The sequence below is a fragment of the Lithobates pipiens genome, unplaced genomic scaffold (genome assembly GCF_037356315.1).
Source record: "Lithobates pipiens isolate NorthernLeopardFrog02 unplaced genomic scaffold, aLitPip1_a1.2 Scaffold_19, whole genome shotgun sequence".
Lineage (NCBI taxonomy): Eukaryota > Metazoa > Chordata > Amphibia > Anura > Ranidae > Lithobates > Lithobates pipiens.
In genome coordinates this window covers 107347475-107375188 of record NW_027507764.1, presented here as the reverse complement: position 1 = coordinate 107375188, position 27714 = coordinate 107347475, and the positions used below count along the sequence as shown (strand labels likewise).

The 27714-nt window shown below is 37.8% G+C and overlaps 1 protein-coding gene and 1 long non-coding RNA gene across 2 annotated transcripts in view; one reads left to right on the top strand and one right to left on the bottom strand.

Moving 5' to 3' along the window:
• Positions 1-27714, bottom strand: part of PTPRN2 (protein tyrosine phosphatase receptor type N2) — a 1275947-nt gene that overhangs the window by 158463 nt on the left and 1089770 nt on the right. The window contains exon 13 of the mRNA XM_077491142.1: positions 27261-27473. Within this exon, the coding sequence (XP_077347268.1) occupies positions 27261-27473 (213 nt within the window). The remainder of the gene's footprint in view (positions 1-27260; positions 27474-27714) is intronic.
• Positions 1-27714, top strand: part of LOC143996209 (uncharacterized) — a 91647-nt gene that overhangs the window by 55175 nt on the left and 8758 nt on the right. The window lies entirely within an intron of this gene.

Genomic DNA, 27714 nt, shown 5'->3' with positions numbered 1-27714 from the left:
GCACATGTGTTCCATGCATCCCCCTGCAGGTGGTTCTATTCATGTCAATTGGGTCGCAGCTTCATGGACACAGCCCCTGTTCCCAATTTGACAGTGGTGTAAGTGTGCAGCCCTGAACACAGACAGTGTGTGTTCCAGGATGTGCACATGCACCCTTCCATGTGAACGAGGCCTAACTGTTAAGATAATAAACCATATGTGAAATTCACTAAATGCTGGTAATGTTTGGATATGTATCGTTTTTTTAATGTTGTATGCATAGTTTAACTGAGAACACTAATCAACTACTAAAGTTGACTAAATATATGATTTTTAAAATGTTCACTCAAGGTATTGGTAGTCTAAGGCTACAATCTTATTGCCAGTGTGAACTGTAACTGCTTGTTGAGAGTTATTTTATTAGCATTATATTGATTTCATTGTACTGCAAATTACATGACTACCAACAAGTAGTAACAAGTATAGACAATGTAGCTTAAAATCAGGGGGAAATCGTGGGTGTGTGTTATACACCGATCTCTGCTGTCTCTGAGGGAAGAGGAGCGAGCGCCACTTAATTACATAGGGCCGTGATCTCCTGTGTACCCAGCGCTCCATCACTCACAGCCATGTCTCCTGGCCCCGGATTGGGCCACTGTTCCGTCTATTATATGAGCAGGGCCAGGAGGCGTGGCTGTGAGTGAAAGAGCGCCGGGTACACAGGAGATCTTGGCTCTGTGTAATTCAGCGGCGCTCACTCCTCCTCTTCCCTCAGAGACAGCAGGGATAATCCAACACTGGCGAGGCTGCAATGATGGGAAACTGGGTACTGAGCAGGGTGCATTGATGGACAATTTAGAGGCTGCAGATGGGCACTGAGCAGGGTGCATTGATGGGCAATTTAGAGGCTGTAGATGGGCACTGAGCAGGGTGCATTGATGGACAATTTAGAGGCTGCAGATGGGCACTGAGCAGGGTGCATTGATGGGCAAGTTAGAGGCTGCAGATGGGCACTGAGTAGGGTGCATTGATGAGCTGTGACCCTAATTTTGCTTCAAAGATCTTTATTTAAAATGTACGTTTTTTTCCTTAAACTTCCCTCCTAAAATTGGGGTGTGTGTTATACAAATATGCGTGTTATACACCGATGCATACTGTATATCATGCCAAATACAGAAAAATCAGAGTAGAACGTAATCATTCATGAAAAATTTGATTCCTTCATATATAAAATCAAGTTTTATCTGGCCTGTGGGTATTTGTAAAATATACAATGTGGCCCTTGTGCTGAAAAGTTTGGATACCCATGACCTACATCATGAAAAATGGTTACCTAGGCTACATTGCATGTAATCACAGTTTTGTGCATTTGTAGTCCTAGGATCTGCAGACATTCAATTATATGCGTTGGTATAAACTGCATTACACTCTTTTCATTGGATATGAGCAGAGATCTGCAGCCGCTACTGATACATAAGGTGCTGAGATTGTCAATCCTGTGTATGAGGACCCCCATTATTCTAGAATGGTACCAGTATACATAAAGGGATGATTTAAAATCTGACTCCAGTTACAGTAACTGTCATCTCAGTTGCTACTATATTATCTAAATCTAGAAAAGAACTAGGTTCTGATATATTGAGATATAAAAGTAATGCATTCTTCAAGGAGTTATTAAAAGTTGGTTGGCCTGGCTTCCTGATGCCCCATCTCCCTCATGTCATGTTTGTGTGATATATTCTAAAATAAGTTGAGAAGACAATGCAATGATCTATACTATAGCCTAGATTTCCACAGCTGGTTCACACAAGTGTCCTAAGTCCCATCTTCACCAATTAGTCAAGTGTTTATAAAAAGAGGATGGGAGACAGGGGACATACTCATAATATGACAGCAGATTTACTGGGTAAACACATTTTAACTGTTGTATTCTATTCATGCAGGTAAACAAGCTTCTGTGTGCAGTGGCCCCCCAGCCCTCCACCCCAATTCTTACCTGAGCTCCCTCCAATCCAGCGATGTTCACAATAGCCTCTGGAGTCCCGGGACTCTGCCTCCTAAATGTCTCCCACTGCTGTCATTTACAGCCAATGAACAGTGAATCAATGAGGAGGGAACGGGGGGTGAGTTGCAGCTCTATATGTCTTATGGATGCATAGAGCAGTGGCTCGGGAGAGTTAGCACGCAGCAGCGGCTTTCTCTGGGGGTACTGCTCTAGAGGGAGGAGCCAGGTGCGCCATCCTGGGACCCGAAAAGAAGAGGATCAGAGCTGCTCTGTGCCAAACCACTGCACAGAGCAGGTAAGTATAACATCTTTGTCACTTATAAAAATAAAAACAAAGCCTTAATACCATTTTTACAATCAATTCCATTTTTAAACAGTCGAATGATCCTTTGCACTGCATAGTTGTTGGTAAATTTAATTAGCTGTTGGTGACGCTAAAGGAATCTGCTTAAGATCTTTGCACTCCTGCATTACAGCACCGACTCCTGGGCTCAGCTTCCCCAAAAAATGTAATTTGTATACAGATTGAATTTCAGATGGCCACATGGACCCAACCTTACTGATTGTTATGAAGAGCATAAGTGAAGTTTTTTTTAACCATGATCAGTTTTTTCACCAGGTTCATATTTCTTCTTTAAAAAGTCACAGGGTGATTATAGAGTTACTTGACAATTTTGTTTTTGTTCCCATTCCACTGCAAGTATTATATCTGCACATTTGGTGTTATCCTCAGTGATCAATCCAACAGACTCCCACCATATCAGTGTTTTTATATCCTCTCCCTGATAGACTGATAGAAAGCAGGCCATCTGTGCTACTTCCTGAATAGAATTTAGATCATCTCCAAAAACCCAGATGAGCTTCTACATTCCTCCTTGCTTGTAAACTTGCCCAATAACTGCGTGTTGATGAAATTTACTATACGTGTGAAGCTAAAATGCTAATTTAAAGGATAAATAAAGATATACAAAAAAAGAAAAATGGTCTGCAAGCTTAAGCAATGTCACTTTACACAGCTCCACATGATCAATATTTAGTACAGTATTTAATAACGTAGCATGTCCAGGAAGCTGAAGAAGGCGGCTGCCCATTCAGTATATTGGCAGTCCATCTGATCTAGGTGCTGAGCTAAAATCAGCACTTACTTTATTTTCTTTAAGGGTCTAGAGTGGCTCTTAGATTTGTGTTTGGCTCTAAAGCTCATATCACAGCGTATTTTAGCTATTTAAAAGACAAAGTATGAAATATTGATATCAATTAAAATAAATCATAGCCTGAAGGTCTTCAGTGATGCCAATTATTAACATCAAAGATATGCCTTGCTCTCCTTTCTGTAGTTTAAAAAAAAAACAATTTTTAGATTAGATTCAAAAGCAGTTTGTAGTAGGGTATTTGTGTTTCTGCATGTATACAAACTTTTACATAAATCATCTATAGTAAAATACTCTCTAAGAAGGGCTTATTCATTAAAACTGTGAAAAGAACAAAACCCAATGTTCAGAATTACATAGTGGCTGAATGGTTTGAATGGTTTACTGTACCAAGTCATACTTTGGACAAACTTGTATATTTGCACTGTGCAACTTTTATTTGTCTTTGACTTTGTCCCTATAATATATTCAAAGCTCTTCACATCAAATTAGGGCCATACCATGAACATATAAAATATTTTAACATGTGTCATGAACTATTTGTAAGCTTTGGGTGCCTGTAGACATTAGCGGGCGGTCAAATGTGCTGGAATGATATACCAAGCTCATTTTAAACTCTGCAGACTGTCTTATAAACATGTGTGTTCTGCTTTTTTTGGAGGGGAAGAGGGACAGAGAATTGATTAGTGGCCATGCACTTCCAATGCTTGGTATTACAGGCAACACAAAAGCAATTTATTATCTAATCCAGCTGTTCTCAACCTTTTTAACACAGAGGAACCCTTGAAATATCTTTCTGATCTCAGGGAACCCCCGCTAAAAATGTCTATATGTATAACTCATGATACATTATTGTGATGTTCAGCGGGAAGATGTTCCTTACACTTGTGGTCATTGGGAAGAATTACCCCCTTACAGACAGCTAAAAAGATCAATGTTATCTGTGGGAGCTTATCCGATAGGCAGAGTTTTTTTACTGCTCAAGGAACCCCTAGCAACCTCTGGAGGAACCCTAGGGTTCCATGGAACTCTGGTTGAGAAACCCTGATCTAATCTGATAAGCTGTCCAAAATTCTGCTGTCAAGGTGTGGTCGACCAGTGAGGGTCTGCTGCAACCACATATATTGTAAAAAGCTGTGTATACAAGGATCAAATATTGACCGATTCAACAGGGACCAGACACATTTTTCAATCTGTGTGTAGCCCTCTCGGTTTCGAGATAAGCCTAAAGACCTGCTAGAAAACCTTATTGGATCAGTGCCTTGTAGCTAATCGGCTGCAGTGTTGATTAGTCGATTCTGACAGCAGAGAGTCCCCGCTGTCAGAATACCATGTCACAGCATGGGGGGGGGGAGGGGGCATTAACCTCGCTTGTGGAGATACAGGAATATTTTTTTTTTCAGCTGGCTGACTGAAGGAAACAAATAAAACTAACTTTGTGTACCCAGCTGAAAGCTCTGTACACACAGACCGAATGGTTAGTACAGTGGCTCCGACTTTCGTGCAAACAAAAAAAAACTGTAGTGTGTATGTGTTATTGAGTGTAGCAAACCAGCCCCAGGCCTAAAACAGCTTAAACAGCTTACACAAGCGTTGAGCAAGGATTATCTGTATTGAGAACAGCTATTCAGAGGGCAGGAATCTGACTTACAGGCCAAAACACATAGGGGAAAAGATGAATATTTATGCTGTATGCCTATTATTTCCCCAATCCTTTCCCCACTGAGAGCAGATCAGTCATGGAATCATTCTTTCATTTAAACCCTTATATTTTTTGTTTTTAATAACATACATGTTATACTTACCTGCTCTGTGCAAAGGTTATGCACAGTTGAGCCCTGATTTTCTCAGGTGCTCCTGATTCCTCCCCTCTACACTCATACAGGCTGGCTCCCGAGCTGGCTCAGCCTCGTCTGCTTCCCCCTCTTGTCTCTGAGCCTATAAGGCAGTGGTCATCAACCCTGTCCTCAGGGCCCGCTAACAGGCCAGGTTTGCAAGATAACTGAAATACATCACAGGTGATAAAATTTGCTGCTCAGTGATTGCAGTATTCTAGTCTGCATCTCACCAAGGTAATACATAAATTCTGGCATGTTAGTGGGCCCTGAGGACAGGGTTGATGACCACTGCTATAAGGAGGGAGAGAGCAGAGAGAACCACTGCTCTTGTGCACATTGCTGGATTGAGATCAGGCTCAGATAAGTATTGGCAGGGGGAGCTGCACTCAGAAGAACCTTGAGAACCAATTAAGCTAGATAATGAGGTTGATTTAATAAAACTGTATAGTGCAAAATCTGGTGCAGCTCCACACAGAAGTTTCCAGACTTTTTTGTCAAAGCTTAATTGAACAAACTGAAGTTTAAAGCTGATTGGCCGCCATGCACAACTTCACAGATTTTACACGCTCCAGTTTTAATAAATCAGCCTCATTGTGTTTTTAATAATAATGAACCAACCAAAATTGAAATCAGGCTCACAATGGAAGTACCTGTTCTGTAAACTGATTGGCAAGACAGGGAGATATTTAGATTAGTTTATGGAATGGTGGGTGCTTAAGGTGGTTGTCAAGAGTATTTGTGGATATTGAAAAGGTGCAGCGATAGTTACTAGTAGTTCAAAGGACAGTTAGGAGGCAGTGCAGTGCCACAGACTCTGAAAAATCACAGGCTCTGATAAATAAACATTTACTAAAGCTGGCCACACACTGACCAAATTACAGTCAGCAAAAAAGTAATAGTAAAGCCTTGCATTTTTTGTGTAACAAACATGTTATACTTACCTGCTCTGTGCAATAGTTTTGCAAAGAGCAACACTAATCCTTCTTTTCTTGGGTCCCCCACAGACACTTCTGGCTCCACCCCACTGCCACTTGTTATGTGGGCACTCAAGTGTGCTAGCTCCCGAGCCCCATTCTTAGTGTCCATATAGCCCCTGCCAATAGCTATTTGAGCCAATCAGGAGCTAGAGACCAGAGAGATCCTTGGCTCTTGTGTACATTGCTGGATTGAGATTGTGCTCAGTCTTGTTTTTTTTTTGGGGGGGGATGTGCATGGGAAAGTGCATGCAGAAGGTTTTTTTGCCTTACTGCATAGAATCCTTCTGCCTTTACAACCACTTTAAATTTGATCAGTGGGCTGCCCGGTCGGCACCTCTCCACCTGACATCCTTTAACAGCACCAGCTGTCAGAATAAGATAGATGGCAGGGGAGATTTGTCCATCTGCGCTGTCTAGTGTATGGGCAGTTTTAGTACAGTAAAATCTGAAATATCATGGCTATCATTAAGGTGCACACCAAAAATGCATGAAAGAGAAAGAGTTGAACTTCAAAAAGTCATTATTATCCAAAAATAGAAGGCAAAAAATATATAACCTAAGTATTGTACAAAGCGTGTTCTGCTAAATGCACATGTTCTCCTAATAATAATTGTACTGACTGGTCTATCAGAGATCTAAATGTGTGATAGCATACAGAGCTTGCTTATCTCCTCATCTTTTCCACAATGTTTTCCCTCAAAAACAATCTCACCAGAGGACTGCTGTAAAAAAATAAGGATAAAGCTACCAAGCTTTTTACTTAATTGGGTTAGATTAGATCTCTTTCCAGAGGCAACTCAAGCACAACAAAAACCAATGACTTTTTGATAAATTTTACCGTTTTTTCCACCTTCCCCAGAGAGCTCCTTCAGCCACCGTGGATACTAATTAGCTTAAAAAACTATAATAAGATTGGGACTTTATCTCTGAAGGGAACTAACATGGCTACCCATATAAATATGTAAACAAATGCCAACAATTTTAAAGGGATAGATCTATTAATTTATAGTAACATATCACCAATATATAAAGTTTAATAAAAGGAAGAGACTTTTTCAGTAATCCAGCAGGTCTACAGCCATGATTTAAATTGTTGATTTATTCCTGAATACCCATCTTTCGGAGAGGCCTATCCCACCTCCATATAAAAACTGTACTTCTACCTTCTCAATCTCCATCCTTCTCAGTTATTACTTTTAGTACCTCTTGCAACCCTCTTTTAGATTGTAAGCTCCTGCAAGCAGGGCACGCCTAATCCTTTTGTATCAAATTGCATTGTAACTGTACTGTCTCCCTTTATATTATAAAGTGCTGTTCAAACTATTGGTGCTATGGAAATCCTGTATAATAATATTTATACTTGAATGAAGTATTGTTAATATAAACTGGGAATCTCATCCATTACTTCCCCATTTACTTCTTCATTCCAGAGCTCGACCCACATGTACAAAATGCTAATGGGTCTCACGTGCATGATAATGGACCTCAAACACATTTTATGTATTCAAAAATGCCTCCGTTTTATTGTTTTACTTTTTCTTGTTACGTGTCAACTGTTTTATATTAGTAATGGGATAGGTGAGAATTAAAGACAAGACTATATTTATGTACAACTACTGAGTTACAGACTCAATATCAATATGGAGTGTATAGACTATATATGTATACACTATGCATAGTGTATACAGATATGTCTGTAACCATTCGCTTCACTAATAACAAAAACAAATAAACATATAAAAAAATGATGTGCCAAGGATTAAAAAAAGGAAAAGCCTTTCAAATACACAATGTGCCATATATAAAAACCTAATTTTAATTCTGCATTTCAAAGTTATGCAAGAACATGCTCATATATACAGTGCATGTACATACACACATTATATATATATAAATGTATAAACTAAATATAGCAAATAAAGCAGACTCATCAGAGCTGTGAATAAAATGTCTTTGATCCCATCATATCTCAGCCATAAAGCCTGTGATGTGCCTCAGTGGACTGTGTCCTTGGCCCATTCTGAATCTCTTCGTTAATTAGCAATCCTCTTTCCAGTATGTATAATCCTATTGTTTAAATGCTAAGCTGATTTTGGTTTGACTCTCACTTGTAATACACTGCTGAAAGGAGCTTCACTGAAACAGACAGATTATGATCTAAATTTACTGCTGCAGGTTTACGCAATGTTTGTGCTTCACTAATATTGTATCATTTTTATGGAAGTGACAGCGAGACCGCAGAACGCCAGCCCACGAGAACGCGTGAAATCATCCATTACCTTATTATTATTAACACCACAATGCATAATGCCAGGATGACATGGCCCATGTGATATTTCAGCTTTTTAGGTATGTGCTACGGAGAGCATGATGCGACAAAAAAAAAAAACGATTCCCTCTTACGGATTTTAGGTACAGGAAATACTTCAACTGTCCATGTTTTTATAGAGTCAAGACGTGAGAATAAAGTATCCTACATATCAAAATGCAGAGCCCCACAACACTTCCATATTAGCATCAATGCCTATAATACCTATAAATGCATCATGCAGTATAGCATATTTAAAGTGTATCTAAAGCCAAACATTTTTGTTTTATTTTTGAATAGAATGTTGAGTGGTTAGTACCTCTGTTAGGTATTTATGCTGTCTGCACCCCTTCTAGGGAGAGTCTCTCTCTCTCTCTATTTGTACTAGTGACCACTATTATGGAATTAAAAGTGATTAAAGAATCCAAAATATGTTATGAGAAAGGAGGCAAGAGAAAATATAGTCGCGGGAACCTTTGTCGTTCTGGTGACAACTGTTTAATAAGTGATTTCACTAACTTTGGAGAGATTTCCTCCCACTTCCTGTTGTATCCACAAGACAAGACGTAAAGAGAAATCTCACAAATGGGAAACAGAAGACATAAAAACTGCCATGGTGTTTAACCATTTCTTAGTCTATCCAAACTGGAAAATGTTTTGGTTTTAGATGTACTCTAAAGGACTGTCTAGTTAGCAAACCTATCTCCCATCATGTTCGGCTTCCAAAAATACTCCAATCAAGGGAAGATCATACTTAACAAAGGGCAATGAGCTCAGTAAATGTTGCTATCCCTTCTGCTTTTGACAAGGAGTTATGAAAAGAAGAAAGCAGTAGAGAAATACTGGGAGTATAGTCCAACCAAGTAGCGTAAAAAATGTCTGCATTTGCTACAAACCTGTTCACACAACAACATTGTGTAGTTGTATAACAACTGGGCAAAATGTGCTAGTTCTGTTACAAAAGTATCTTTAATTTATTTAGAATGCAAAAAGAGTTTTTCTTTGAATCATTTTATATTTATAAGATTAAAAATGTATTTTATTTTTAATATTCCATTGTAGGCATGTGTTCTATACAGTATGCGCTCACATTTTAAATATGTTGCATTGCATCTGCAATGTACAATTTTTTATTTTTTTTCCTAAAGCAGATGCGATAGTAGGACATATAGTAGCATATATAGCAGATGCGATAGTAGGACACAGAATAAAGGCCCAGTGTTTCATGTGAACCCGCAATTGTTTTCTTGTTATTGTTTTAAGACCACATACGTTTAACAACCGACCCTTAAAATGAATATAATTGCTTTGAATTTGGGGACCTAAATTTAAATAATGGGTGCCATTAGGGCTCTGAGCACACATATTGCAAATCTAGACACAACATGAACTGGACTGGACAGAAGTGTGAAATTAGCATTTCAAATGACATATTTAAGGACAGAAATTGGAGTTTCTTGATCTTGCCAGTATCAAAAAAAATAAAATTACCTCTAAAATCCTTGGAGGCACTATTACATTTTATAAAAATGTAAAAAGGGGTGCTATCCAGTCACAAAAACTACAAGCAAGTGGTATTTTGAAAATCCATGCTCACAGTTGCCCAGCTACTTTACATTCCAGTTTGATAATTGTTAAGGTTCGCAGTACTAAAACATGCTGGTGCCTAATTTACAGCACCCATGCTTCCCTACCATGACTCAAACATTTATGTTCATGCTCTGGGCAGAGTCTGCAGATGTCAACTGGTGCTGGTTTTGTTTTGGGTAATTAATATAAATCTGCCATTATTATTAATTCCAGATTATTCTTTCATAATAAACAACTGGTATTGGTGTCACGTGGTGCCCACAGAGGAACCGATCAACAAGGGACATCTGGTGACTATGATCCTCTCATTTCTCTGGCTAAATTCACAGACAGTATTATTATTATTTATTATTATACAGGATTTATATAGCGCCAACAGTTTGCGCAGCATTTTACAACATTTGGGCAGACAGTACAGTTACAATACAATTCAATACAGGAGGTATCTAGGAGGGAGGGGCAAGTGATACAAAAGGTAATAACTGTGGGGGATGATCTGATGGAGAAAGTAAAAGAACAGATTTTAGGTGGGGGTAGGATATGCCTCTCCGAAGAGAAAGGTTTTCAGGGATTGTCTAAAAGCAAGCAGAGTGGGAGATAGTCGGACAGATTTGGTTAGTGAGCTCCAGAGGATGGGAGAGGCTCGGGAAAAGTCCTGGAGGCGAGCATTGGGAGGTGATAAGGAAATTAGAGAGTGGGGGGTCTTGGAATGAACGAAGGGAACTAGTAGGTTGGTGTTTTGAGGTTAGTGATGTAGCTGGGGGGCAGAATTGTGGATGGCTTTGTAAGCTGTTATTAGAATTTTTAATTCAATTTGTTGGGTGAGTGGAAACCAGTGGAGGGATTGACAGAGAGGGGTAGCAGACACTGAGCAGTTGGTAAGGTGGATGAGCCTGGCAGCAGCATTCATGATGAACTGAGGGGGAATAACCTATGTAAAAGTAATCCTCTGAGGAGGGAGTTGTAGTAGTCAAGGCGGACGATAACCAGGGAGTGAAAAAGGAGTTTTGTGCTGTCATTGGTAAAGAAGGGGCGTATTTTGGAGATATTGTTGAGGTTGAGACGACAAGATTCGGAAAGTGTTTGGATGTGGGGTCGAAAGGATAGTTCAGAGTCCAGGGTTACACCTAGAACCTTGGCACGCAGGGACGGGCTGATAGTAGTGCTATTGATTTTGACAGAGAGATCGGGGCAGAGGCAAGTGGGAGAGGAAAAATCATGAGTTCAGTTTTGGATAGATTGATATGTCTGTTAGTAGGTTAGTGATACGTGAGGAGACTGAAGGAGTGAGCCGAGGGGTAGAGAGATAGATTTAGGTATCATCAGTATAGCGATGGTATTGGAAGCCATGGGAGGCTATTACCTGACCCAGAGAGGAGGTGTAGATGGAGAATAGTTGAGGTCCAAGAACAGAACCTTGCGGGACCCCAACAGAGGAAGGGAAAGGAGAGGAGGCAGCAGAGTTGTAAGTGACACTAAAGGTGCGGTTGGTTAAGTAGGATGGGACCCAGTGAATAGTACAGTCATGGAGTCCAAAGGCGTGGAGTTTTTTGAGAAGGAGGGTGTGGTCCACTGTGTCAAAGGCAGCAGAGAGGTCTAAGAGTAGGAGTACAGAATAGAGTCCACTGGATTTAGCTGTTAGTAGATCAGTTCTGGTTGCTTCCTTGGATGAAGCAGATCTCTGTGGATGGCTGCTTCTAACTTTATTGATTGGGTGAGCTAAAGAGACAAATGTTGAGACAGAGCCCATTCAAAATCCTGTTAAGATGCCCTTCAACGTCTATACCATGTTTATTGAAACTAAACAAATATACCAATGACTCATTGGATCTCTGATATAAATGTGACCACATACATGTCCATTAAATCATACAAATCAATAATACTATTTATTCATTACACAAGCCAAGATAAGAGCATACAATGACTATCTAGAAAGATATCTAATTGTATCAGACTATCTGGACTTTCCTATAGGAAATATTATCAAGGTTTACCAAATGACAACTTAATAAACCAATAGCTCTTTATTGAACTATTTTCACATGGTTCTTGAAAAAGAAGAGCAATTCAATTTAACTTTAAAAAAATAAAACAGTATCACTAATTTGGCCAATTTCTCTCAGTAATAAAGTGGTCAGATTGTTGAATACACTGGAATGTACATGATGAGGGTAAATACACTTTTGTCCATGTACCATTTTTCTGCTTTATGTTGTCCAGTGCTGGACAACATAAAGCAGCAGCATAATGGAATGAGTTCTATGACCCTGTGTGTATGAATGCATCTTTCAGGTAAAGGCATCCGGCAATGACAATGTGTTATGGGACAGCCAAAAATGTGTAGATATCTTATCTTTTTCAATGAGAGATTGAGAGATAATCTGCCTGTCCTCTAAACAATCACTGCACACTTGGACCCACTGTGTTCATTTTTTCCTATTTGCATTGTGATGGACAAGTAGTGCAGTAAGATTTCCTTTTCTATTCATTAATTAATAAATGTATTTATTGATTACAAAGTTTTTAAACTACACTTGAAGACTGTTAAGACTGATTCTACAGGGTATTTGTTGTAAGCATTGATTATCGCCTGTATGATAACCCCAGGATCAGATTTTTGGTAGAGATGCTCAGACTGAATCAATCATTAGGCCATGATTTCCTCATAAGGGTAAATTGGTAAGCTGTCCATAGATAATAGGGTGGGTAATTGACTGTCCCCAGGACTCTCATCTGCAAAAAGCTTTTTTTACCTTGAATGTTCAGCTCGACTGAGCTTACAATTACAATTACTTTTAGAGCAGAGGAGCTGGAGTGGAACAATGGCAATGAGTTACGGGTTATAAGCGTGTTCCCACCTTTTTTATCTGGCTCGATTGGTGGATGGGGGATAACTATAGCTACAAGGTTGTTACCGAACCCATCTACTATATAAAGGTACCCCAAAATTGAGTATCCCAAAGTGGATCACTCATTAGTTTTTATGAAAGATGAGAAATCTGTTTGCTTTCCTGAATGATGACCATATCAACTGTAACATTACTTCCTGTTTTTTTTTTACATTTTTAACACATGGCATAAAAGGATTCATAGAAATAGGCTTGCCTAACTGAGACCTAGAAGACAGGGATCACTTCCTGGCTAGAGTCCGTTGGAGCTTCCCCATCGTGGCTGGCAGCCATCTATCTCCCTGTCTTTGCTGGATGTTTGACTGGAGATCGGCACACTATATATGCTATCAGCCTTTTAACTTTCTATCGCTGCCTTGGATTACTTCTTGGCACCATGTAAGATCTACTTGATTACTTCAATAAACTTGGCATCTTTCTTGGACATTATTGTTTTTTGTTGAAATTACTTTAGCCCATGACTGTGTGCATATGTTTTGGGTCCAGCTATTAAATTTCCAATTAATACAACAGTTTTCTGGAGTGTTTACACTGGAGCACCTGTTTAGTATTCTTTCTTGCCATTCATCTTTTCCACTACCCTAGTGGCCACTTTTAAGGTTGCCCAAAGCCACCCATGCACCTGGTTGCGGTTACAGTTTACATGCTTATGACGGGGGTTCAGCGCCCAACCATTTTTTTTAGTTATTGTCTTAAATCATTTAAAGACTCCTACATCTTTTTTTCTGAAGGTTTTAAATATTTTGCTATGGATTCAAAAATGGAAATTGTGACATTTTGTAACTGCATATAACACCTGAAAACATATAGCCAGCATGGCATATACCTCAATGCCATGTAGACCAACAGAATTCATATAAGGTCTAATTGTTGCTAATAAGTTCTATTCAATGGGTCCACTGCTGGCATTGCAGAACCATTGATTTGAAAGCATTATGAACCATGTAAAACCACTGATGTGCTCTGTATTAAGCTGAAAAGATGGCCAGTGACAGAGAAATAATTATTACAGAATTTTTAGAGTTCAAACACAAAGGCAGAATGTTAATGCCGTGCTGCAATGTGCTGAAAACACAGGGTGACTTTTTCAGTGAATTAGCTTAAAACTCTTGGTGAAATCAGCAAAGACACATTAACCATTTCAATACCGGGCACTTTTACCCCCCGCCTGCCCAGTCCAATTTTCAGCTTTCGGCGCTGCCCCAATTTGAATGACAATTGCCAGTCATGCAACACTGTACCCAAATGAACTTTTTAGCATTTTGTTCACACAAATAGCTTTCTTTTGGTGGTGTTTGATCACCACTGGGTCTTTTATTTTCTGTGCTACAAATTAAAAAAGACAGAAAATTTTGAAAAAAAAAGTGTTCTTTGTTTCTGTTATAAAATGTGTAAATAAGTAAGTTTTGCACTGAAGGGCACTGATGAGGCATCACTGATGAGGTGGCACTGATGAGGTGACACTGATGAGGAGGCACTAATATGCAGCACTGATGGGCACTGATATGCAACACTGATGTACACTGATAGGCGAGACTGAAATGCAGCACTGATGGGCACATATAGGTGGCACTGATAGAGACTGATGTTGCGGCACTTATGGGCAAGAATGGGCGGCACTGATGGGCACTGATGAGGAGGCACTGACAGGCATTACTGATGGGCAATGATTGGCATATATCTGGGCACAGATGGGCACCACTGGTGGGGATCACTGGTGGGGCACTGCTGGGCATCACTGGTGGGCATCCCTAAAGGGCCTGCACTGATAATAAATGCGCTGATTATCAGCACAGACCCCCCCCCCGTCAGGACAGCCACTTATTGGCTCTCCTCTACTCGCGCCCTGTCAAGCACCAGTAGAGGAAAGCCAATAACCGGCACTTCTTGTCCTGTGATTAGCTGTGATTGGACACAGCTGATTACATGGTAAAGAGCCTACGTCATAGGCTCTTTACCAGGATTGGAGATGCGTTGTGTCAGAGTGACACACTGCACCAACGATCACCAGGCTGCATGCCCCTGGTGGGTCGGGCGAGCAGCTTATCCTTCTGGACGTCATATGATGCCCAGTCAGGATAATGGAACCCCCGCCTGGCCATCATTCTGCTATAGGCTGGGTGGGAAGGAGTTAAAAAAATATTCAGTAAATTACTTTCAATAAAGATTATGTAAACACATGTTAAACCTTTAAGGCATCAACACTGAGGTTAGTGCTATGCTGCCGCTGGAAAATAAAAAGTGCACAAAGAAGTAAGGATGAAGGTATAGGCATAGAAGGCCATGTGGTACCCAGAATCCCAAATGGCTTAAAACTGTCCGGCTATTTGGTGATTTATGCCATTAGCAATAGCATTTGTCAAATGTATTTGACTAAAATGTATGTAACTATAGATACATAGTATATGTTCGATTGGTTTCCTATATCACTAGAGAAAATGCCTTCAAGCCTTCAAGATGAAGATTAGACACAAGGGGATGTGGGGGATGTAAGGGGATGTGGGGGGATGGGGAATCAAAGGTTTTCAAAGGTTTTACTATGCGGTCTCCATAGTAATGCCGATTAGCAGTAACAGAGATGTTCCAGCATCCTACACAATTTCTGCAACTCCTAGCCAGTCATTTGTTTTTGTTTGGCAAAAAGAAAACTACTGTCCTTTCATCATTGTACCTAAAGCGTAACTAAACACAGTAATATGAAAATAGTTCATCTGCCCCTCCTCCCTCCACAATGTCCATAGCTTATACATTTTCTTTTTACAATAAAATATTGCAACTATACATTTTTGGCTGATCTGTATACCACGCTCAGTGATAAACTGCACATTTTCTCCAGTGCTGAGAGTTCAGGTAGTAGGAGATTTCCACTACAGCCTGTATACACGTCCACATGTGTTATGTCTTCCTTTATGTCAATATCATGTGACCTGGCTAGCTCTGATTAACAAATAAAAATTCTGTCCAGCATAAAAGACACAACTGAGCATGTGCAGGTTGGCTACCCTGCCTGTGTTAGCTGGCTGTCCCCAGACAGACAGTGGAGGAGGGACAGCCTTTTTAGACAATGCAGAGGATTAACCCCTTAAGTTCCACAGTGAGTATATCAAGCATGCTATGCTGCATATACAGACAGATTTTATTGTTGTGAGTTTAGTAACACTTTAAGCTCAGAATCATCCTGGAATTTCAAAGGTATTTATGATGTGGAATATACCATGCATAGCCACACCTAATGTCTATAAGTACCTGTTGTGTTTCCCAATTTCAGATCACATGCAACACTAACAGGTCTAATATTTTAAACTTCCAGAGGGTTGCAGGCCGTGTGGAATAACCACGCTGCAAAGGAAGCATGCTTAAAGTTTTTAACTTACTAACTGTATAAAGACAATCAGAAAAAGTGGCTAGGTCACGATTTGGGGAGCTTTGCAAAAAAACAATAGGAAACTAAAAGTAAGTGATTTTTTGTTGTGTTTGACTATCAGTGATTAGGCCTCTGTCAATATAGGCAAACTTTAGGAAAAGCTGTAAATTACAGAAATAAATCCCTACAAATGTTTTTTTATTTTATGAACAAAAATGCTCATAATGTCTAAATTCCTCCTGACTAGAAGTAATAACACACTGGCCTTGAAGCCTAATATGCTGGAATTAAGCTTTATCAGGATCACTGTCAGTCTCTCACAACCTAAAAACATTCTGAATGGGTAACTGGCTTTCTCTAGCCTCGGACTCAGGGAGTCTGTGAATCCCATTGGGAAACAGACTGGTGTGAATTGCTCATCACTCTCTGCAAATCATTATAAAATGGTATTATATAAAGATAAGCAATAATTAAAATAAAAAGAAAAGAACATTCCTGAATATATTTTGTAGATAAGAATTCTGTGGAAAAAAAAAAGATTCATGTACTGTTTTTTATTTATTTTTTATTTAAAATATTCTTTGTTACATGATTGATAGTTAATGCAGATGGTACACTATTTCAACTAGCAATATGACAGATCACTAGCAAAAGCATAGCGTAGAGAAAAAGAGTTCAATTATTTCGGTGAATAAGGGCATTAAAGAGATGCAATATAACTGCTGGTAGTCCAAAAAGCATTAGAGCATGCAAGACAGTTATCTGCAATGAATAAAGCTGTAAATGACACATAGATGGGTAGTAAGGATACAGTTTGGCTAACCAATGCTGTGTCCACATGACAAATCCCTCAACTGTTCCCCATACAGAAAGAATGGTAGTCATCCTGCATGCATCAATGTGGATCAGCAGGAGCTAGGCTAACAGATTAGCAATGAAATCCTTGCACATTAAACATATTTATACTATATAAATAAATGTATAATTTGAATGAGCCTTCCTATACATGAAAATCCATATAAATGGTATGATTTACAAGTGCTTTCAAATACAAAAAACAGTAAATTGCAGGGCTATAGGGTTTCCTTGATACAAAAAAGATGCCATTTGCTCCCATCTATAGCTGGCTATCGCAGTTAGAAGCATTGGAAGGCTAACAACAGGTACAAACAAGGCCAAGGATAAATCCAAGGGAAAAACCAAGCTTATCTTACCAACCAGCCCGCAGACAACCAAATAACCTGTCTAAAAATATGCATTAAAAGCAGGGGTTTAGTCTTCACACATTTGCAAATGCATGCGTAAGCCACAGAGCCTCGCCAAGGCACCCTGGTATGTGTGGTTGTCTGCGGGCTGGTCGGTAAGTTAAGCTTGGTTTTTCCCTTGGATTTATCCATGGCCTTGTTTTTATCTATAGGGTTTCCTATTGCAAACTATCCTGGAATTCCACTCATTGAGATCACTGGCATATCGTATATATCAGTTGATTTACAGAAGCATTTCTAGATCGTTCAGAATGGAACAACCCCTCTGCCAGTGATAAGCCCGACCCCTTCCATTTGCAGCTGCTTTTGACTCTTCTTTCTTGTGTTGAAGATAGACGAGGACCATAAGTTTAGAGAGAAGCTTAGTATAAAACGCCATCTCATACTAGCTCTACAAAGCACCACTTGGGACAAAATATTCCCTTTGCCTTTGGACAAGAAAAAATCTTACTGATTAATATGTGAGCAGTGCGCATTGGTCTCCTGCTTCTTACAAATTTTCAACAACTTAATTGTACATTGTTCTTTACATACACAAATAGAACAGCCATTATAAGGCATAAATGAACTTGCAACTTTCCCTATTATAACTTAAAAATGACAGGCTCTGTATTTGTTGGACATAACCAACATTTAAGCCTGTTTAAGGACCTAGGTTGGCCATAAATTAGTCACTTTGGGAACTATAAGTGTTGAGATATCTGTCTATTCTTGAACCTGCTGGGACCCACCACAGAACTGAATAGTGAAGCAGTTGACAAGCAGCTTAATTCTTCCTTTCTTCTACTTAACTGGCCAATCACAGCAAAATATCAGTGTTATGAGTTATTCACATAGCTGTAAATGTAGAACCTAGATAATCCCTATATGATCTAGGCCCTGTTCAGTCATTATCATGAGCCAACCAATCTGTGTGGAATCAGGTAGTATACGGATATCTTAAAGCTGCCCATAGCCAGGAAAAATTTTGATTGAGTAATCTGACCATCTATTTCATACCTGACCACAAGTACATGACTTCCCACATAGATGACAACTACATTTAGCACATGGCAGTTAAAAGACTATTTTTTTTTTATCTAAAAAAGAGAATTACATTTTATTAGTCGCAGAGATTTTCAAACATTACCATTTACATAGTGCACAATGGGTTTGCTGTAAAATATTTAAATGAACAATGGAGGGTACAGCTTCCCCCACCAGGCCCGATGTGTTTTATTTTTAAAATGACATATCATCTTAGAATTTTACATTTGCAACAAATAGTTTCCTAATGCCCAATGTATAAAAAAAAAAATCAAGCTTACTGCTTCTTAAAGCAATCCAGTTTTCACAATGGCATTCTAGCTTTACAGTTTTGTCCTGGCTGTCAGATCCGGCTTTTTTGAGCTAGCATAAAATCACATTTCACCATCACCTACAATGTGAAAAGCGTTCTCTGCATTGGTGCCACTCTGCATTGAACGCATGACTTGTCTTTACATGGCACACACTGGCAGACTCCAGAACTGTGACGCCTTCAGTGACAGGGTATTCAAGCAAGTCAACCACGGTCAGGATGTTAATGAATGAAAAGCAGACACGTTTGGTCACATGCAACATGCAGACCAGTTACAAGCTCAGCATGATACTTATTGTTCTTCAGCAGTGAAACATCAAAATGGAAGATCGACACTGAGGTTTTAGATTTGATGTTAACAAGACATAATGTTCTATACCAGACTTGCTATTTTCAATGATTTTATCCTTCACTTGGTGATTTTTAAGCATCACTACACATGCATTATGAGCTGGTTAAGATAAAAATGTTTCTTCATAACATACACAGATAAATATGTGCATGTGTCAGGGACACTTTGGGCCTGATTTACTTAATTGTGAAATGAGGGTAAATGAAGTGAACTGATGCACATTCAGATTCAGTTTAGACAAGAAAAGGTCTAATTCTTTTTATTTCCTCTACATTTGATTGCATACTTGTCTTCTCTTTGCTTCGCTGTATAAAATCTTACATCACACTTTAGTGAACCAGGCCCTTTTTAATTCAAATAATGGTGCTATACTGGGTATATTCCTTCTCTAAAATGTGGTGCATAGTGTATAAAACCCAAAGGGGCAAATGTATCAAAGTGTCTATCAATTCAGACAGACCGTTTCAACACAAAGACACATATGACATGTTGTACAACACTTGTCTGCTCCCCTGCACAGCTCTGCTGCCACAGCCAAAGGCTATCTTAGTAGGACGATAGTCCCAGCAGATCTGAAACGTCAGGCAAACACGCCCTTTTCCTGAAAAATTGTACTGGGCACCAAATGCTTACTGTCTACAATAAACACATGAGAAAAAAGGGATTGTCATTGCCGCCCACTCTTGGCAGGAACATAGAATTTTCACCAATGAATCGTACTGTTGTTTGTCTTAATGTAGCAAAATATCCAAATGTATCCTTACAATACAGCATCTGCCCTACTCTAATGACTATGGGTTGATTTAGGAAAGGCAAATTGTCTGTGCACTGCAAGTGTAGTTGCTCTAGTTCTGAGGGGAACATGCAAGGAAAATAAAAAAACATAATTTTGCTTGCACATGGTTGGATGATATATATCAGCAGAGTTTCCCCTCATTTCAGAGCTTCCCCTCAGATCTAGAGCAACTGCACTTCCAAGTGCACTTGTAGTGCACAGTATATTTTCCTAAATCAACCTCTAAGCATAGTATGACAATTATATGTTACAAGTTGACATACAGCAGGAAAGGTGTACAACCAGTGGATTCTTAAATTGAAGCACAACTTCCTCATGTGTACTGTAATGTGTAGGTTATGAAACACTGTGTAACCTGATGTTCTATAGACATGGGTGTATTTCATCGAACAAGTGCAATTTAAAATGCCTGTGATTTGGCAAAGAAATGTTTTAAATTTATAATAAACATCAGATAAGAAAATAGTTTAAGAATTAAAGAAAAAGACCAGCAACTTCCCTAAGAGAGACTGCCATATTTTCTTCTCCTGTAGACCTTGACATAGACTGTTACCCTTTTCTCTTTTGTAGATATTAGGGGCCTATTTAGATCTATGCATAGAGATGTCTTTTTTGTAGTGCGTTGCCATGCATCAACATGTTTCCTTTGTGCATTGACATGCATTAGGGATGTGTGTTGATGTGTGTTTTCAATGTGTTTTTCACTTTAGGCTTCGGAAGAGACAGGGCTGACCAAGGCCTATTAATATCAGTTACCAACATGTTACATGTGTTTTGATGCATTGCCAATGACTTCTATAGATCTCATATGCATTCAAATGCAATAGTGCACATGGGCCCTTAGAGGAAATATCACCTTTTTCTCTCTTGTACACACGCAGAGAGACAGCAATATTTCTCACTCTTGTTGAGTTGACATTAAGGGCTTGTTCACAACACCAACCACACCGTGCAACATGCTTTGCTGCATTATGTGATGTGCCTTACCACTGTGTGCAACAACACATGCTAAATGCATTAATACAATTCAGTATCATTCATTTTGAATGGCTTTCCAACATACCTCAACATACCTCATGAAAATTGTGTGTTGAAGTGGTCTGCCAAAAAAATTGTGCATACAAATACAATTTTTTGGCACCATAACACACATCTGTTGGCAAGGTGCATTGGGATGCCATGCCTTCCCGAATAGCACTGCATCACACCAAGACATTTAACATGTTTTGAAGCATGTCACAGTAACACACACCCTACAGCAATGTGCTTGTGTGATTGGGCCCTAAGGGAGACAACCACATTTTTCTCTTTTGTAGACATTAGGTAAAACAGCCACCATTTTGTATTTTATAGACATTAAAGGAAACTGACATCTTTTTCTCTTTTATGGACATGAAGTACTCTGTACCCAAATTTAAGTATGTTATGTGAACGGTCTACTGTTTCCATTCCAGGTCTTGTACACTGAAGCATTTATACCTGTACAGACTGTAAGTTATGTAATAATTCTGCTAAAATGCTGCCCAACCTATTTTCCATGTTAGCTGCTGTGTCTTCATGTTTACTGGAGAGGACATCCTTTCACACCTGTGCTTCCTTCAGACATTGCTGTTCCCTCCTTCCTTTACAGGCAGACACCTTAATACTTCTGAATCAATGGATTTAATTTACTAAATACAATAAGGCTCTTCATTTTGCAAGGGACTTTGTCCTTAGCTTAGTAAATGAGGTGAAGCTTTGCTGACTTCCATCATCCAAAAATGTGAAAGCAAAATACTTTTTTTTTTTATATTTCCCTTGCAAGTGATTTGGTATTCTTTGGAAAGTGAATTTAAACCACATTCACTAAGCAAAATGAATGCCCTATTTTTATTTAACAAATAAACAACCCTAATGACTCAACTCTAAAGAAATATAAAAAGAAAAATACTTTTTTGCTGAATATTGTAATATTCATCATCTAGTTTAGCTAGAAAATGAAAGAATCAAGATACCTGATCTCCTTTTTTCTATTCCCACCTTTATTATTCTTTCAAACATTTCCACTTTACTATCACTCTATTTATGACTGTTTTTTTTCTTGTGCCTCCTCTTGTGTAAATGGAAAAAAAAGTTAAACATGTACATGTACATAACCATAAAACTATAGAAACGTTTTTGACCAATAGCAGGAGTTAGGAAGCCAATTAACCTTACAAAGCTTAATGTCTGCTGACTTTAAGATTGATCCAAGTAGCCTGTAAGTGACTTGAAGCTCTTTTCCAGATGTTAACACGTTCTAAAATAAATGTGCAAATTGCAGCCAAAAAATGAGTCAATATCTGGTCTCATACACTAGTTTGTGTTTCTGTGATCTTCATGCTAGTGAGATTACATTTCTGGTATCCTAAGAAACGGCATACAAGTATCTGAGGCCTCTGAAGTATGTGTAATAATTGTAAAGGGCCCTCATTTAAAAAAAAGTTGCAACTCACTGACCTACATTTTGCACATATTTGGGATTTCTTATTATTGTCCCATATTTTTGTGCAGTATCAGTCTTCATATTTCAGCAGACTCACACTGCCATCTGATATCTGCTCAGCGTAAAAAAAAAGAAGAAAAATCTCTTGTTGAGGCATCAGTAGGTGGGCACCTAGTGAAACCCAAACCAGACATATCAGTTTGGCATTTAGTTTATTTTTTAAAGATTTTTAAAGACGAGAAAATTATTTTAGCTAACTAAGAAAGTGGTGTTTTGGCATCAGCAGTGGGTGTATTCTAACAAAGTACGATATTTAATTCGGACACGGCCATTTTGAATAATTACCGGCTAGTACGGCTACTGTTTCAAGTTTCATTGAGATTGCACAGCTTTCTGTTATAGCACTGGAGATTTCATTGAAATTTCATTTTTATCTACCTATTACACAATAGAATTTAAACAATAAAACTCTTTAATTTGATCTACAGCACTCTGATCTTGCTACACATCTTACTACTCCTGCTGATTTACACATAGGAGTCTCCACATTTAAAAGATTAATGTTATCGAGCTACATTACTTTAATGCCAACTGCACTGTGTCATGTTACAATTCAATGTAAAAATATTCTTAAAACTAATGGTACAAGAATGATATTTCGGAATAAAAACTACTATGATATTTAGAGAGAAACAAGGAAACACATCAGTAGAATAAATTAATTTCATGTTAGATTTTAGACTGTGACTTTAATATGTTATTTGGGATGACTTCAAGTTTTTTTTCCATTCTAAGGGCTCAATAGTAGGCTAAAATGTGACAACAATTTTCTGCAATGATGTGAACATCAAAGACGTTAAACAAAGAGAAAGAGAGAGGGGAACAGGAGGGAGACAGCTTCATACACATAAAAGAATTTTCTTTGCTCCGCTTCTCGTCTCCTGACATTTGTAGGATAATGAGAGTGCTCTTTAGAGACCTAACTTTCCATAAAACAGCTCTTTTTCCTTTCTTATTTTACATCAAGACTATCTATCATCTAAATGCTGTTATCAAATAATAAGTATACACATAGTGGTTTAATTTACTAAACAAGTGAGGACAACCTGTAATATATTACATATATACTATCATGTGTGACAGCCATATTATCATGAACGGATAAGATGTGTGGCTGGGATGACCAGCCTTTTGTGTAACCACCACAAAAGTGAGCTGTACAGCCTTTAGTTAAGGCTAACACCCATTTTGCCTTAAAAAAGTAAATTGAGCCTGAAAATGGATTCTGTGGTTTCATTCATAAATGTGACAGTTGTATTCAGTCTGTAGTGAATCTTTCAAGGATCACATTATGTAAAGCACCTGTTCTACGCCCACCATGCAAACAACTTCTAGCTCCAAACATATAGACGTTCTTATAGTAACTACTACACCATTAGCAAGTATTTGTAAGACATGAAATTGCACTGGGAAATAGTTCTAACATTTTTGCTAAACTGATGCAATGACCTGTTATTCTCTGTAATGTCTTAGAAATGCTGTATATAATTTAGTAGATATTGCAAAGTTTGACAAAAGAAAAAACAGCATATGTTGAATGGCAAGCTGGTCTGAGGGTTACTGACTGTTGGTCCTTCCGTTAACAAAGGCCACCACACCATATGCTGGCCAACAATTTAATTAAATGGACCGTCTGTGCTACAGGTTATTGCAATGCAAATTGTAGAGAATTAATATTAATATGTAATCAGAAAACATCTCACTATTCTATTAAGAATTGTAATGCATTCTACTATGTAGTTATAGTTCACTGTGAAATAATACTTATGAAACAACATCATATTTTATAATAATATATTTTGAATCATTTAACATTTTAATATTATTCTGGTTAAGCATTGTTATATGTTTTTTTTAACCTATATCCTGAATATGTATTTGGTTCATACAAAGATACATATATACTGAAATACATCACGATCTAAAATAATAATAGTTCATGTGTTTGTATCATTTATAAAGTAAAGCTGAAAGAGAATCTAGTCTCTGTCTGTAAGATATATGAAAAATCTGCCGACATAAGCATGTTGTATAACTCTCTTTTTTGTCATATATAGGAAAACGTTATTTCTTTTCTTATTAAGGTTGCAGCATAAAACAATCAATCACTGCTACAAGCCTTTGCTTGAATAACATGCAAGCTTTATATAATTTTAAGGGAAGATCAATATTAAAGCAAGTAGAAGTCAGGGAAGGCTTATTAGGAACATGGGCTGGTGCTACATTTATAGTGAAGGGGTGCAGGACATCTAGCACCGATTGTAACAATGCATTGTGGGTGATCTGTCAGCAGAACAAAGAGGAGCTCTCTTGCAAGGCATCATGAGCCATTCTGGAAGCAGAGAGGTTAAAGGATTAACAGGTGCAACATCAAGTCAAACGCCCACCCCTCTGGCATTTTAGCATTTTGAATACGGTAACCTTTGATATTTTCCAAAGTAAAGGGTGAAGTAATGGGTTCCTTCTATCCAGTGTTGTACAATGCAGAAATAAAAAAAAAAATGGTAAAATGGTTTTCTACATGGGGTGCGGTTTTTAGACTGGGATTAACAAGCAGCCTCTTTAACACATGCTCAGCGTTGGCTCTTAATGAACTAATGACAGAGCAGCAGGGAGGTTAGTGAGGTGGCGCGTCAGGTGAGAATGGGTTGAAATCTGCATTACCCAAGGCCAATGTAGCAGCACTAAGCGGTGCTGATCACTGAGGCAAGTCACACAGGCACTTTTCCTAATCACCTTTAATGGGAGCCGTGACAACTAGCATGTGTGCTTAGAGCTTCTGTTTACAAGACACTCCCAAGGCTTGTTTATAGCTTCCTAAAACACCATAACAATAGGGGGAATAAAATATGGGCATATAAAACAAATTGCAAGACATAATAAAAATGTTAATTCAAATGCAACACACTACTGGCTTGGCCAGCCTTTCTCAGCTGGGACTTTGTCTAGGATAGAATGGCTGACAATGAAGATGAATAATAACAACAATAATCAGCCAAATCATTTATATAAATATATATATATATATATATATATATATATATATATATATATATATATTTATATAAATGATTAAACCATTTAATTTAATAAAAGGACTGATTCATTATCACATAGATTAATTAAATTATCAAATAATTATTGCTAAAAAAGATATTTGCATGTGTCTGTGTGTGTCTGTGTGTGTGTACAAGAGAAAAACGGTCATCTATTGTACAGATTTATGGATAAGCTGGTCTGTTTTTGTCACAAACTGTGGAAGTTCCATTTTTCAAAAGCCAAAAAAATAAAAAATCCTTACATTATATTTTCAAACCTTCCAGTATAGTATATGGAAAAAATGGATTGAGTTTTATTATATTATGCATGGGATTTAAAACAAGATTTAGGTCAAAAATAATTTTATTTTCAAACTTGGGCATGTTGTCACTAGTGCCATAATTCCAGAATAATTTATGTAGTGTGTAGATTCCAGATTATTAAACAAACCATTACTCATTATAAAATCAATATCAGCCTAACCAATATACCCCCAGGAGGTATAGCCAAAAGGTCACATAGAAAACATTTTTCTAGGTTTGATTTTAATTACATATATTATTAATTGGAGCTGTCAAAAGAAGGTTTTGTGCCCTGTTAGTCTTCCTGAAAAGGCATTTCAGGTTTTGGCTCTTTGTTACCTGGAATTTAGCAATTTGTAAGCAAGAGTGACTAAATACTAAATTTCACTGCCAATCTTATTATTTACTGATGTACTATACATTAGTAGTAGTATTTAAGATATATATCTATATATATATATATATAGATATATATATCTATATATATATCTATATATATATATATATATAAAAACACACACAGTGTGTATATCTATATCTATATAATTATATATATATAGTTATATAGACAGATATATATATATATATATATATATATATATATATATCAGATATTTATGGGCAGACATGTTGGGATTTTGGGGTGATTTACTTAAGGGATATTAAAAATATAGAGAGGCTAAGGAGAAAATGATTCCTTTAGTAAATCAGTTCCTTTCAGTATATACATTTTGGCCATCATGAATACATAAATGCAGGGCTAAAAAAATGCAATAACCAGTGACACAAAAGAGAAAATTAACTATACACTGGAAGCATCAAAAACTAAAAATGATGTCAAAAGAGTTCACTTTTTACAAGTGAGCCTGTGGTCTTTTAAAGGTCTTTATAATATAGCATTTTTTAAAATATATAATAATAGAAAACCCTTGAACCCTTGGACCATTATGCTAGTATACAAAGTATGTTTTTTTTTTTTTTGCATACATGTACAAAATATTTGTTTAGTGCAAACAGAGAAAACTTTGTCTATATTTCTGCTATTCAGCAAACACTCTACACTCCCATTCACAGCAGTAGCAGTAAAACCACAAATGAGGCATGTAAGATAATATAATAGAGTATTAGTGCTTCTTACAGAGATTATTCAGTAAAACCTGTATTTACGTTATACATGATCTCTTGCAAGGTGCATGATAAAATATCACTACACAAAGTAAAGTTATCAAATTTCTCTAACGAGTTATTGCTCATTAACGTCTACCTTGCTGGGAAGACTGCAAACCAAAGCAAATTGTTTATAGGATTTCTTGATACCAGTAAATGGTATAGTATGTTCTATATTTGATAAATAACAACATGCTTCATATTAGCAAGGGTTTTTTAAAAAAAAGTCCTCTAACTAATTATTTAATGAAAAGCAATTCAAGTCAAGCCTTCAGTCTGTGTACAGCCCTAGAATTAACTTTCATCACAGTAAATAAGTTAATCAGAAAGGTTCATAGAAAATAATCCTTACCTGGTATGTGTTGGTGGCATCTGTACTGCTGTCACCTCCCAAGGCTGAGAGCTTCTCCTTGAGTTTGTGATGAGACCGGTGGCGCAGGCAGTAGATGACCCCGGACCCAGAGAGGATCCCAATGATACAGGCAATGGAGATGAGAGTGAGGATAATAAATTTAGTAGAATCTTCTTCCTCCAAGCGATGGGGCAATAGCTTCAATTTACTTTTCTGTAGAGAATGACAGAAGAGGAAATAAGTTCTCCTCAATCTATTATGAGTTATCACATCAAGCACTATACTATCAGGTAAAGGAAAAAGAGCAAGGGAAATGTCACAGACCTAAAACAACTCAAGAAAAATATTGAAAAATTATAGAAGACCTAACACTGATAATTTGAAAAAAAAATGCTATTTAAACAAAATAAAACAGTCACTATTTACTCGCAATTATCTACATCTTACTTTTAAC